Here is a 12908-nt window from a genome sequence, read left to right on the forward strand (position 1 = left end):
TTGACTTTAGGTTATCAGAAAGTCTTCTGGTCATTGTGGGGGAGTCAAAAGTTATAGCTGGATTTTCAACTGCGGGGGCGGGTTGGCACCCCTCACCCCCACGTTGTTCAAGGGTCAGCTATAATTGCACCAAGTTTTTGCTTGTTTTGTTGTGTTTCTACCAGGAGCAGAGATCTTATGTATTTTCCTACAGCTAGGCTGCCTACTTAGAAAGCTTTTCACACATTCAAATGTTCCCATTATAGAAAAAAACATGCATTTGATTATGCTTGACATTGAACTGCAATGAAATTGGAAAAGAGCTACATCACTACCTAATGTGTTTTTCAAATTACCTTGCCAGAAGACTTGATTCCTTTAAATAGCGCTGCTCCAACTATGAGCCAAGCCAGAAGAAGACAAAGGGCTAAATACCACACAATTGTTCCAGTCTCATCCATTCCACTTGACCGCTGGAGCGCCACCTTACTGAAAACACACAAGCCCTTTTTATGAACACAGAATCGCTTGTCTTCATACATTGAAGTTTGTAATATCTATCAGGAGATGTTTCAGAAGTATTCTATCTTATTAATACATCAATTTCATGTGAATCTTTTATTTTTTTTAAAGATTCTATTTATTTATTTGTGGGGGGAGAGAGCATAAGAACAGGGAGGGGTCAGAGGGAGAAGCAGACTCCCCACTGAGCAGGGAGTCCAACGCAGGGCTCAATCCTGGGACTCCAGCTTCGTGACCTGAGCCCAAAACAGTCACTTAACTGACTGAGCCACCCAGGTGCCCCCCATGTGAGCCTTTTATTGATGCTATTGTAAGAGGGGCAAAAGCAGTTCAATGAAAAGCTAGTTCCTCTCTGTCTACTTGTAATCTCTGTCAAATAAATAAAATATTTTAAAATCCAAATTTTAAAACGGTCCCACAGAGCATGAACATTTAGATGAGGAAAGGCTCGTTACAACAATAATCAAGGTAGTTTGCTAAGAGTAAGATGTAGGTATAAGTCAGGAGAGTAGAGAATGATCAACGGAAGTTAATGCAAATAAATATAAGCCCGAATGTCCACTTTTTCATGGAATGACAATCATTAACAAAATGGATAATGAAGAATTGAAGCTTTATTTTTTCTTTTTTTAAAAGATTTTATTTGACAGAGAAAGAGATCCCAAGTAGGCAGAGAAAGAGGGAGAAAGGAGGCTCCCCACTAAGCAGAGAGCCCAGTGCAGGACTCGATCCCAGGACCCTGAGATCATGACCTGAGCCAAAGGCAGAGGCTTAACCACTGAGCCACCCAGGTGCCCCAGATTGTAGCTTTAAATAACAATTTTGCCCCCAATATTACTCATTACCCAACAGTTTATTATTCAAATTTTCTCATTATATTCTAAAATTTGAGTATTCCTTTCTTCAGAGCAATGCCCTAACTTATGCATGATAAGCACCGAACAAATCATTTCTGACAGTACTGTGCTCATTTGATAAACAATTTATAAATGACAATTGGTTGACTAGAAGCTGATCTTGCAAGTTACCACTACCCCTACAGGCTAGGTAAGCATTTGAGTCCTATCAAGTGTAGTTTGCTCTGATTCTCCTTTTTTTCTACTTATATGAGGTAAGGAATGAGCTGATCCATATTTCATTGTTATTTCCAAAAACTTTTAAACAACACCTGTTTAAGAAGTAGATCATCTAGCATACTTACTTCCAATATTGTTCGCTGGGAAGCTGTCCTGGCTGATAAATTTCACTTCCGTTGATGCAGTTTAAATTGTGGATGTCTGCCCAGCTTTTATTCACTTGGATGATCTCCCCCAGAATTGTACTGACATTACAATGAGTAACTAAATATTATAAAAAAAAAATACACACACAGACACATACTTAGTTTTAGACAAGTACTTTTCAGGGGAAAAAAGTGTTCATATAAATATTTATTTATCATTTTAGAGAAAGAGAGAGCATGTGATCGGAGGGGCAGCGTCGAAGAAAGAGAGAGAAGCAGATGCCTCACTGAGTGTGTGGAGTCTGGTGCAGGGCTGGATCCCAGGACCCTGAGATCACGATCTGAGCTCCAATCAAGAGTCAGTTGCTCAACAGACTGATGAGCCACCCAGGCACCCCTCCTGAATGAAAGTTCTAATGATAAAATTATTAAGCCATTTAGGTTGTTACTTGGTGATGGCAGAAGAGAAATCTTACAAGTGGAATAAGCCATGCACATTCAGCATCTTAAATCTCTGCTACTAAGCTGGAATGAATAAATATCTGCCCTTTTAAACTGTGGTTATATGTATAGTAATGACCGCTATAAAGTAACAATCATTTCAGACGGGACTTAGTGTTCTAAGGAATTTTTAGTATGTGGACTTATTTAACCTTTGTAGATAAATGACACCTTTAAATTCCTAAGAAGCCTTAAAACTTTATTACTTTATTCTCTGGTATACATAGGCAATCCCAGTGGTAACAGTCTACAATATCAATACTATGTAATTCCAAAGATCAGCCATTTAAGATGTGGATGACACATCCTGAAACACAATAGCACTATCATGGATAGCACTTATCTCTACCACATCCCCACTTTCTTCCTCCTCTCCTGACTACTCTTGAGAATGGCTTGGCTTTACCAGCGGCCCTCAGAAATAACATATTGCATTAATTGACTTTCAAAGTTATCCATGCTTTATCCTGCTTTCATCAACAACCCATGGCTCACTTTAAACTTTGATCTTTAAGTAATCCGTACACCCAACATGTGGCTCGAACTCACAACCCCGAGATCAAGAGTTGCATGCTCTCCCGACCGACTGAGCCAGCTAGGCGCCTCACCTGTGGCTCACTTAAAATTGCCCCTAAATTTGTTGGAAAATCATGTAACCCTTGAAAAGATAGAATGATTCTCCATTTACAACATTTTTAAATAAATAAATGACGTTTACCTATAGGCGACCTGCTACAGTTCTCGTCTGCCCAATATGAGCAATTTTTCCATGGTAGTTCACTTTGGAAAGAAGCAAACATGTAGTAAAGACTATAGGCAATTATGACATTGTAATAGATCGTCACAAAAATAGATATCAGGACCATCGTAATTCCCACACCTAGAAAAGAGAACAATTGAAATCAAAAACAAACAAGTGCAATTTATTTTGCTAATTCATAAAAAAGATGCATCTCAATTTCCACAAAATCTATTTGAAAATGAGAAAGCAGGTTCAAGCAGCGTCTTTTCTTTTTTTCAGCGGGGGGTAGGGGAGTGGGGAGGAAGGAAGTTTTTTCCCAAATTTAAAATTATTTTGATGACTGGCTTTCTGAAACCATTTTTTTAATTAACTAGAAAATGGTACTAAGATCAAGGGCAGAAGACCTGTAGGGATCCGTCAAGTTCAAGTAATCACCCATGGCCATTACTCTCTTATTATGTCTGAAAGTTCTCGTCAGACTGGGTCCTGTTGTTAAAAAAAAAAAAAGCAAACACTATTCAAAGCTTGTATCCTATTGACCCACTGACCACTAATTACATCCTCCTCTATAAACCAATATTGTGGCAAGTGGAAGACAAAGGCTCAGAGTTAATGTACAAGATTTCTACAAGCATGTGTAAAGAAAAGTCAATAATTCAGTAACAATCTGAATTTAAGTTTGCCAAGTTTCTTGAATGTTGTGGTTTCAAGATGCAGTTTAGCATACTGAGTACAACCCGTGTGCTCAAGGCTCACTTTTGAGGTGGCTTCCTTAACATTCCCGCACAATGTTCTATTCGCCTCACTCTCAATTTATTTTTGATGCTTTGTTGAAGACTTTACAAATAGTTGGCAGCCACTAGCTCACACCAAAATGATATTGAATCTTCAGACAGGAAGGCTGTTTGATGTTTAATAACAATCGAGGCACTTTGAAAAACTTCGCCAGTATCCTCTTCTATTAGGGAATAGCCCAGAAAACATGGTGACCTGCCCTTTAACTTTTCTGAATGAGACATTTTAAAAGATACACAAATGCAAGAAGACAAAAGACTGCACATGGAGGAGGGAAAAAAGCCAGAACCACAAAGTGAACACACAACTGGACTATAACTGTGTGCCCCGGGACCGTAAAAGGTGAATGTAGGACAGTAACGACACCCTTACAACCCCCCGTGGTATCCTTCCTAACACCTTCTGGATCTTCAGCCCGAGAAAAACAGAAATACGGATTAGCATTTGGTCTTTCATTTCTCCAGCAAACATTCAGAGAAACAACATCTGCCACTTTGCCTTTACCAGGTCCAAATACGAAACCTTTTCCCACCCCCCAGTGAGGACAGTTATAGACACCGAGAGATCGATAGGCACAATAAGAAAAACATTTGAATACCAACCTTGAAATAATGGGAGAATCCTCCAAACTGAAACTGGACCTAAGCTAGCAAATTGTCCCAGTGAACACTCGAGGAAGAACAGAGGTAAACCAGCCAGGGCCAGCATGATTGCATAAGGTATCAAGAAGGCACCTAAAAAATGCAAAACAGAACCAAAGGGCTATTAGGTCCCCAAACGTCGACGGCACATTGATAACCAGCCTAACATTTTGAAAGCATTCTGATATAGTGGAGTCAGAGGCCTAGGTTTAGGCCCCAGATTTACTAGTTTCTGTGAGAAAGTAGTTGCTTCTTGACATCTGGTTTTCTCATCTGTGAAATGGGATTCTAGCATTACCTAGAGAGGTTGCTATGGTTATTAAAAACAATAGCCTGTAAAATAGGAATCCATAGGCGGTGAATGATCACAGACTTTAGAGTCAGATATACCTAGTTTTCTATCCTGACTCCACCATTTACTAGTTATGTGACCTGGGGCAATTTACTTAACCTCTCTGGACCTTGGGTTCCTCCTAAATGGGGAGAGCAAGGCCAACTCTTCAGTCTGTGGTAAGGTTTCAGCTCTAGAGCCTCTGTGAAAACACTTGGCAAAATGGCAGGCACAGAGTATGTGTTCAAAGTTTATTTCCCTCCTTTTTCCTCTCCAAATAATAGTGTGTTTTTGTAAGACTTTGGGTGCAAATGCTAAATGTGATGATTCAGAGCGAAAGTTATTGCTGTGGCTAAGTGGAGTCTTCTCCAAATAGTCATTGTAAGGGTCTTGCCTCAATGTTAGTAAGAAATTTCCTGGCTTCGTTAAAAGATTCTGAAGTTTGGAGATGCATTCAAAGTTAACTTTCTGGGGCGCCTGGGTGGCTCAGTTGGTTAGGTGTCTGACTCTTGATTTCGGCTCAGGTCATGATCTTGGGGTCGTCGGATCAGCGTCAGGATGCACCTTCCGTGTGGGGTCTGCTCGCGATTCTGTCACTCTCTCTCCCTCTGCCCCTCCCCTGCATCAGCACGTGCACGCTTGCACGCTCTCTCTTTCTCTCTCTTAAGAAGTTAACTTTTGTTTTAAAAGCAAGGACCAATGCTCCTGCATTTAGATTATCCAGATCCCTTTTTGATGTTTTTAAAATTTTATTACTTTACTTTTTTTTCCACCCACTTTTGAGATATAATAAATTGCTCATTCGAACTTTGGCCAGATTGTAGGTAGAAGCAGAGACAGAATATTAAACTTATTGATCAAGTACTCGACAAGTCTTAACAAAGTTTAATAAGAAAAGGGGATCAATGGATTAAAAATGGGCTTTTGGATTACATATATGTCATTGACCTATATGGCACTGTTGTCCTCATGTATTTTTCATATTATGATATTGTAACATCATACTTGGGAATTACATTTTTCCCAACCCTCAAAATATATTCCATTAAAAATAGTGAGACAATAAAATACTTGTTATGTACAAGTCCCTAGTCACTAGAATGTAAAGACAAATATGTCTTCATAGATGTTGCAATGTACATACCATCATTGCTATGACTAATAGAAGTTTTAGTCTTAGCAATGATAAATATGAAGAAAAGTAATACAGACTATCCCTGTCTACAGCAGTAAGGGAAATGTTTCTAGCCCATTATAAATAGTTGTGTGTGTGTGTGTTTTTTAAAAAAAGGATTATTTTCCTGAGTGGTACTTTTTACCCATTATATTATTGTTTTTATTATCAGCCATAATTGGTAAACTGTGACATAATACCCTGGTCCCAAATTGTTGATACTGCTGTCTCAGACCCTGTGGTTGTATGAAGCTTCTCTTTCATAAACTAATAAAAGAATCTACAGATAAAAATGATTCCAGATTTTAGCCATAGTTATCAAAACCTAAGCAAATTTAAAAATCTGATCTATTGACATGTGGCAAATCTGAATTTCATGTTCCTCTCCTCCATTTGGACAGCAGAGAAAGAAGCAATCAAAAGAGCCTAGATTATGCATTCCCCAAATGATACGATCTTTTAAAAAACTGAGAATTGATGTGAGATATTAATTTTTAGAGGAAAAAGTGAGAGAGATAATAGCATACAATAGATAATAGCATTTGGGGAAAGGGGGCTACATTTCAATTTCTCTATTAAACCTAGTTTAATATAGTTACCAGAAGTTTATGGCCACCACTGGGCTGATGTATGATGACAAGTCACAGGAAATTTCTGAACCTGAATACTAGAGTCTACTCCTTTTCAGACTCCATAGTGAGAAACTATGGAGTCTGAAAATGAGTCTGAATGCTCTTCACTACAGGAGACCTTAGGACTTAGACACCTACAGGCCTGGGATTCCTAACTCATTTTTCCAGTTCAAACTTAGACGCAACCCATGACTAAACCATGTAGGCTCCGGAGAGGGGAATTTATTGCCACCAACACTTAAAGTGTTTGATAAACAGAGCTTCTTTCTTAAGTCTCCACGGGCCAATATGAATGTTCTAAGGCAACCAATTAACAAGGACTACAAGATTGAAACATCACCACAGAAAATCCTATTATACCAAGGAAAATAATTATAGTGGCACAGTTTCACTGGTTCCCAATTATGAAATCTAAGGGCATGTCACCTCTACACTTCTAATAGAACCTGTAATTACAAGTAAATAAAATATGGTGTAAGTGAAAAGTTGTTTCGACACTACTAGAGAATTGGGCAATTCATTTTGTTTCCCTTTGTGTGTCACCTCAGTTACTTTTTTTTCTCCTTGTTCTAATTGAGTCTTCCTTAATGATCTCTGAGGTATAAACAGTATCATTTTGCAGAAATTAACCACCTAGTCTTGAACTAAAGTCTGTTGCACATTCTAGAAGGATCCTTTATATACATGGTCAATCCAATTTGGAATACATGTAACTGAATATTGCAGCTTAAAATACTAATCCTTTACTTTTTTATCATCTTCTTCCACATTTGTATTTCCAAAATGCAATGCCTTACTCTACTTAAACCACCAGTTGTACTTGAGCTTCAAATTAGAATGAAAATCCCCAGCCTCTTGCTTAGATTCAGTCTTAAATTAAGCCAAACACAACTTGAGTCTGAAAAGATTATCACAGGAACATGTATAAATGAAGAAGAGCAAGTCATAATGGAAGACTACATTGGATCCTAAACCAGAGATGCAGAAGTGTTAAAAAATACAACTTTTACCAAGTTTATGCCTGAAGATTTTTGCAAAGCCAGCTTCCTAACTTGACCTAGCAACTCATAGTCTAATGACCCAAACTCTCATGCACTTTCCTTCAGTTCTTAAACAGCCTCAGAAGCCACACAGCACATCATTTTAACTGGAAGGGAAAGAAGTTGGGGGTAGGGAATACCTCCGCCATTGTTGTAGGTCAGATAGGGGAATCTCCACACATTCCCCAATCCCACTGCATATCCAACCATAGATAGAAGATAATCCGATTTTTTGGACCAGTTACCACGGTCCTGATTCTCATCATTTTCACCAACATGGAAATTCTCAGAGGAAGCCGTCACTTTCTAGGAAAGAGAAAATATCAAGAGTTTGTCTGTCTGCTATTAGAAATCCACAGAAGTGTAATTTTACACACACATGTGGGTGTGCACACAAACATAGATGGGGGGAGAATGAACCCAAAAGCCTTAGCTGAGAGAGACACTTTCCAAAGGTTGAGGAGATTTCTGCTAATGGCTGTTTTTACTTTACAACATTTACCCCTTGAAATGAAAAACAAGACAAAACAAAACCAAAACTCAAAACCTCTTTAGGTGGCTATAATTACTACTTCTTTGGGTGAGATCATCCAAATTTTGGATGGTTACATGTGGTACCCAGCATGAAGGACAAACGAAGGTGGACAAATAAGGCTTCAGATAAAGAAGACTTAAAAATGAATTAGGTAAAATCAACACTGTTGAGCCTGCAGGAGATCTTAGAGAAAAAGGCACCTTTGAAAAAAAGGCTTCTACTAAAACAAACAAAGATTTTATAGACTCCTTTTCCTATAGGCTGATAGTTTGGGATGTACCGAGTTAAGGTAAATTTCACTTCTCTCCCTATCCCTGGCTGGAAGCCACAGAATAATATTCAGAGACAAATTCCCCTGTCCCACCAGGTGGAGTAGCTCTCTCTCCACCTCAGAGGGAAGGGGTTCCCTCCCAACCTGTTAGCTGCTCTGGGGTATGGATGTTTCCTCAGGTCAAATAAGGACAATGCATTTTCTCATTTCCCTCCAGCATATGGACACCGTCTGGTGAGGGACAAAAACCAGGATCGTGTGGGCATACCCAAGGCAGAGGTTGAGATGACTGATCCTAAGTCTTCTGGTTACCTCGGTAAGAGTTGTTCTCTTTTCCCTCTACCCTATAGGGACGTCTCAGGCACACTTGAAAGCAATTGAAGAGAAAGGTGGAGAACCGGGAACAGCCACAGAAGGCAAAACCTGAGACGGCCTCCCCTGAAGTGTTCCCTTCCCAGGCCTCCCACCCTTCCCACAGTTTCCAGACCCCTACCTCCTTCCCTCTGCACTTGAAGAAGCTCGGGCACTTCAACTTGTCCATGGTTGACTCACTCCCTCAGCTTGCTCCGTCTCAGCTGGCAGTCTGGCTTAGCTCCACTGGTGGCAGGTGCACACTCCCCAGTCGCTACCTGCCTGAGTGAGCCACCTTGCCCAGGGGTGGGACCATTTATGGAGGGAGTTCTCCCCTCCCCCTTCAGGGCGCCCTGTCGTGTCAATTACCGGAAGGGACCAAAGTGAGGCTCTGGTTTTTCCCCAGGTAAGCTGGCATGTAGCAATCCCCTGTCCCGGCCCCGGGAAAGGGCTGGGCTGTTCAGGAGCTGAGCAGCCTGAGCCCAAGTGACTGACAGCCCTTGACTCAGAGCCCTGCAGGTGCCTTCGCAATCTCGCCTGCCTCCTTTCCCGGGTTCCCTGCTTCCTCCTAACCTTCTCTCTTCATCTGGTCTCTGTCCTGATGCTAAGTGCTGATCTCCACTGGCGCTGGGGGGGGGGGGGGGGGGCGGGGGGGGGGGGGTGGGGGTGTTGTGAAGGGCATGGTCTGTGGGGTGCGTTCTGTTCCCCCAGATACTCCTGAACAGACCCTATCGTCCTGGGCCCTGGGATTTTCCCAGTTTTGCCCCTCACTCCAAAGCACGTGATCCCCTGGGGCAAACGCAGCTCCCAGAGGGAAAGCTCCCGAATTGGGCACCTTGAAAAGCAGCCACCTGAGATAAGGTTACTCAGCTGGCTCTGCCTGAAAAGAGCAACTTTGAGACGCTGTCCCAGGGACCTTTCTCAGCCTTCAGGGACAGCGTTGCCCTTTACAGAGATTGCTTTGTGTAGTATTTCAAAGAGGGCAAACAAAAACAAATTATCCAGCGGGTTTATGGGAAATTCTAACCCTAACAAAGGACTCCACTTTGCAAGAATAAGGCCTAGAAAGTAAACTATGAGGAAACCTCTCGGCTTGGCCAGGGAGGAGCGAATTACTCTAATGCTGTTTACCAGGGCAGCACCTTTTTCTCAGAAAGCTCAAAGGATTTCATCTGATTCAGGTCAGAGAGGGTGGAATCGGGGCACACAGACGAACCAGCGGAGAGTCAAAACCTGTAGGCTGTGTGCAGCTCCTTTGTTCTCCATCTGACGACGTGAATTTCCCACTTGCAATGGAAATACACCCTGAGAAGTCTGGGGAGGTAAAGCAGAGGAAAGCTCATGAGGAAAGTGGAAAGGTGGTCATGAGAAAGCATTAATGAATTTCACCTGGCTTTGTGTTGAACATAGCACAGGCTGGAATGAGTGTGTGCGCGTGTGCGCTTGCGCACGCGCGCATGTGCGCACGCATGCGCATCCATTAGTATTAGATACACACAATTAGGTGTGACCTAAAGGTTAAAATGAAGGAATTATTGGCCTGTCTCAGACCTAGAAGAGAGGAGAGGCGAAGGGACATATAACCCTCTTTGTAAAAGGATGAGCTGAAAAGCGAATCTAATGGCATGTGCCCAATTATCAAATAGAAATTAAAGGGACGCGCCAAGGGGTGCCGCAAACAAATGGTGACCGTGGGACTAGAAAGAAAATAGCAGTCTTAGGGATAAATAGATTATGGGGATATCAAGACAGAGGTAGGGGGGTGTAGAGGAAACAACAAACAATTCTCCCTGCCTGTTACACAGTCGAGAAACGTCTGGCAACTTGGAGAGCTTAGAGCATCAGGGGCATAACATTTAAAATAGAAGATATTTGAGAGAAAATATTGTTTTTTATTTGTTTGAGGGATATTTTCCCATTGTCGTGCATCTCTTGCCATTCTTTGCCTCAAACTCTTAAGCTTGCGTGCTGTTTTTCACCTCTGGGCCTTTGCTCATGCTATTTCTTCTGGAAATTCCCACTCTACTCATTTGGGTAACTACTTAGTCTTACGTGTCACCTCCTCCAGGTCTTTCCACATGGTTGCACCCCAATTACGGCACACTGGGTTTGGATGCCTGTCCTCTATAGTCCTATGAGCCCCACACTCACGTTACATCGTGTGAAATTATTTGCTTATGATCCTCTAGACTGCCGGTTCTCCAAGGGAGGGCAGGGAAATGGTCCTAATCATTTCTGTATTCCCAACACCCCAAACAAAACCTGACCACACAGGCACTCAGTAAATGCTTATTAGGAAATTTGACCCAGAGAGGCCATCTAACAACTCTGTGGTCCAGAAAGGGAAAGGACAACTGGTTTACCATCCACCCCCCCCAAGAGATCATAAAATACCAGGACTGCATTTCCTTCTCTTTGCGTTCTGACTTATTAACTAACAAATTATATAATGGATTTTTAAAAATTTATATAAGACTCAAAAGAAATATACAAGTTGATTGTTTAGGGGCGCCTGGGTAGCTCTGCTGGTTAAGTGTCTACCTTCCACTCAGGTCATGATCTCAGAGTCCTGGGATCAACCCCTTCATGGGACTTCCTGCTCAGTGGAGATCCTGCTTCTTCTCCGCCGCTCCCTCTGCTTGTGCTCACTCTCTGTCTGTCAAATAAATCAATAAAATCTTGAAAAAAAAAAAAACAAAAAAAAAAGTTGGGTGGGCATAAGAGAGAGGGAACGACATAAATCCAGTCACAAGGGTATGAATGAGCAGGATGTGGGAGAATATGAGAAGAGTCTGCTAATTGATAGGCTAATAAGAAATAAGGTTGGAGAGACAAAGTGTGGCCATTTATGTGCCTCGAAATCTAGGCCTTGGTCTAGCAGGCAATAGTGAAATGATTGTTAACTTGGGAATAACACATAGTACACTCTACTTCAGTTGTGCAAAAACACCTCAAAATTATAATTAACGATCTCCATGCACTGAGTTGTGCAATGCTGGACTTTTAACTGTGGGTCAGCTCTTCCAGGACACCCACACCACAGCCATGAATCTGCTTAGCTGTAAAAAAGAAAAAGAAACACGGACGGTAATTTAAAAATTTATTTAGTATGTGGCCAGCAACTAAAGATCATCTTATAACTGTGATTTGGACAGGAAAAAAGTTAAGAACCGATCCAATAGTTATCTCCCACATTCTTTGCCCTTAGTACTAAGAATCCATTTATGTTATTATTTGTGGAAGTCCCTCCGATATTTTTAGTCACAAAAATAAAGGAGACTCATTACCTAAAGCTTTCTTCCAGCTATTTGGATATGAAAAGTTTGCACTAATCAGAAGTCCCTTGAACAATCTCACAAACCCAGTGTCTTACTGAGCAACGGCACAGCTCTGTAGCCTTCTCCCAGAAGAACCCCATTAAATTTCACCAGCTGAAAGACTTAAGAAATGCAACCATACTAGTCTATCAACAGGAAAAAGAAATAAATATGTATTTTTAAAATCCTATCATAGTAAATGTGTGTATGTGAATTATCCTTTCCAGGCCTATCATTTCAGGGGCTCCTGGGTGGAACAGCTGGTTAAGCATATGACTCTTGGTTTCAGCTCATGGGGTCATCTCAGGGTTGTGACATCGATTCCCACATTGGGCTCTGTTCAGTCTACTTAACACTCTCTCTCCCTCCGACCGTCCCAACCATGCTTTCACTCTTTTTCTAAAATAAATAAATAAATAAATAAATAAATAAATCTTTAAAAAAAACATTTAAAGTCTATCATTTCAGACATTGAACACTTGATTAAAAAATTAGACTCTCGGGGCACCTGGGTGGCTCAGTCAATGAGTGTCTGCCTTTGGTTCAAGTCATGATCCCAGGGTCCTGGGATTGAGTCCTGCATCCGTCTCCTTGCTCAGTCTGCTTCTCCCTCTCCCTCTGCCCTGCTCATGCTTTCACTCTTTCTCTCTCATACTCTCTCAAATAAATAAATCTTTAAAAAATTTTAAAAATTAGACTCTACCCATAGTCAAAACAAATTAATAAGTAATTAACAAATTATTTCTTTTAAAAAAGATTCTTTCAATTCTAGGAAACAAGACTTGGGAAAGACGGATTTCATAGATGTCCTTTCTGACAGCTGTGGAGGTAATGATTCTCTAGTTGGAACAACTA

At 41.1% G+C, this 12908-nt stretch overlaps 1 protein-coding gene across 1 annotated transcript in view; it reads right to left on the reverse strand.

Annotated features, from left to right (window-relative positions):
* Positions 1-9007, reverse strand: part of SLC6A14 (solute carrier family 6 member 14) — a 26308-nt gene extending 17301 nt beyond the window's left edge. Inside the window, exons 1-6 of the mRNA XM_059385485.1 lie at positions 8879-9007; positions 7720-7885; positions 4364-4495; positions 2943-3104; positions 1703-1841; positions 336-468 (exon numbers count right to left, since the gene is read on the reverse strand). Of these exons, the coding sequence (XP_059241468.1) occupies positions 336-468; positions 1703-1841; positions 2943-3104; positions 4364-4495; positions 7720-7885; positions 8879-8926 (780 nt within the window). The 5' untranslated portion in view covers positions 8927-9007. The remainder of the gene's footprint in view (positions 1-335; positions 469-1702; positions 1842-2942; positions 3105-4363; positions 4496-7719; positions 7886-8878) is intronic.
* Between the last annotated feature and the right edge of the window lie 3901 nt (positions 9008-12908).

This window comes from Mustela nigripes, chromosome X (genome assembly GCF_022355385.1).
Source record: "Mustela nigripes isolate SB6536 chromosome X, MUSNIG.SB6536, whole genome shotgun sequence".
Lineage (NCBI taxonomy): Eukaryota > Metazoa > Chordata > Mammalia > Carnivora > Mustelidae > Mustela > Mustela nigripes.